Here is a 1,860-nt window from a genome sequence, read left to right as displayed (position 1 = left end):
ATTGACAGTCCTCATCCCAAAAGATGCAGTGGCCTCACTGGTGCTTGTTGTATAATCTGTACTAGAATTCTCCCTATCAGGTATTGGTTCACAACTTCACACACATTCAAGTTGGCCTTGGCCTTGGCCTCCCTTATAAGGCTGGCATCATCCTTCCATCCTGCAAATAATTCTATCTCAGACATTGAGCATCTATTGGCCCCGGTTTCCTAGGTTTGACATCACCTAATACACCTAATCTGAAAGATAAAGCTCTCCTCGAACGACCCAACTTCTCCAGTGATCCTGGTTGTTCCCCTGTATTCATTTTACGCCACTTGTTACTGTTGCTGATCTCAACCTTTCTCTCGTTTATTTCAGTCATCCTGTGACCCTCGCTTTCCAGATCTATATCCACAAATGCATCTCCATCTCTCCATGTATGGGACTGATTGACCTTGATTAATGTTCTGCTCTCAGAGACAAAGTTCGGGGAAGGAGTCAGTTGGTTGTGGCTCATTTCTTCATATTGTGGTATGCATTCTGAGAAAGCATGTTTATGCCCTGGTGTCAATAGTAGTCTAATGGTCATTTGCCTTCTACAAGGGGCAACCGCTATGACTACGTATCATCTCCGAACGTCCCTGCTACTTCCTGGAACATTTCCTGTTTCACTCTTTCTACTATCTACGATATTCCTAAATTTGCCAAGTTTTATAGGCATTACCATAACCTTACCCCTTTCGTTGTTATCATGCACCTGAAGATTACATGGCTCTTCTGGGCCTTGAGGGACCTGAGATTGAAACTGGTTAAACCCCACTTGTTGTATATCTCCACAAAATGCCAAATGGTCCTGCAAATGGGATTGTTCCTCAACTTCTCTGTCTCTATTTTCATCCCCTGACTCAAATCTCAAGCCTGGACCTGCAGTGGGGAGATTTGAGAAATATTGCAGCAGACTTTCTCTACACAATGGGAAAGTGGAATGAGATAACAACCAGGTCTCAATGGATTCTAAATGGAAAGCATGGCTGCACTTGGGAAGCAAACGTATCTTATATTCTGCTTGAAACTCATACAGACAAATTGCACAATCCGAACCTTCTTTGAGTCCCTTGACAGCTTTGTATAGAAAGACTGGTAATGCATCACTGAATGCCTGGTCAACCCCTGCGTCATGGAGATGAAACAACTACTGCAGTTGCCCTTCGATTGCACCTATGCCCCCTGAGCTGTTGGAGTCTCTATTGGGAGCTCTTGTCAAGTATCTGATTAAAACGTGAAGACTAAAGAGAGAAAAAATGTACTGTCCGGATTATAATTATCGGAACAATGCTTGGGCTAATTTGGTTGTCATCATCGAGCTGTTTGGATGGTGGATTCACAAGATGGGAACTGAAGTCAGAAGGATAAGCTTGAGGAGGTGGGAAAAATGAGGAAGTTGCAGTACTGTAGGGGAAAACTGACCACCTTGCTGCTTCTGCTTGTGAAAACGGAATAGGCTATAGTGCGACTTTTCGGAGATTCCGGTCATCTGAAAAGCGCACTATTCTTGAAGATGTGGAGTTTGTTGTGTCAATGCTCGGTGGTGGACAGGGTGCTCGACCACAGTTGAGGATGATCACCGGAAATGCTCAGTGCGGTGAATAGGGGATTTCTGTGGTTCTGTGTGCGTGTGGAAGTAGGGGATGTTGAGATGCAGGTTGCTAGGTGCTGCAAGCAGGGGAGGGAGGGTATGGCGGTAGTTCAAAATTGAAATTGAGCGTGATAACATTAATGCAGGCGGCGGACGGTAACGGAGGCGAGCTAAGCTGACTGACTGGCAGCGGACGGTAACGGAGAGGTGTCCCGACAATGTCAGCTGATTGACTGAGGAGT

General features: G+C 45.4%; 1 protein-coding gene across 1 annotated transcript; it reads right to left on the bottom strand.

Moving 5' to 3' along the window:
• Nucleotides 1-607: 607 nt before the first annotated feature.
• On the bottom strand, nucleotides 608-1,516 carry LOC149158848 (RING-H2 finger protein ATL13-like). Its single transcript, XM_089434115.1, has 2 exons — nucleotides 1,450-1,516; nucleotides 608-1,152 (listed from the first exon to the last, which is right to left on the bottom strand). Exons 1-2 carry the CDS (start codon nucleotides 1,514-1,516, stop codon nucleotides 608-610), a joined length of 612 nt encoding a protein of 203 aa, XP_089290241.1.
• Between the last annotated feature and the right edge of the window lie 344 nt (nucleotides 1,517-1,860).

The sequence above is a fragment of the Pinus tabuliformis genome, chromosome 5_2 (genome assembly GCF_031772625.1).
Source record: "Pinus tabuliformis cultivar Carrire ecotype Pingquan chromosome 5_2, CPIR1, whole genome shotgun sequence".
NCBI lineage: Eukaryota > Viridiplantae > Streptophyta > Pinopsida > Pinales > Pinaceae > Pinus > Pinus tabuliformis.
Note: the sequence above shows the minus strand (reverse complement) of the source record. Positions and strands in the feature narration are given on the sequence as shown.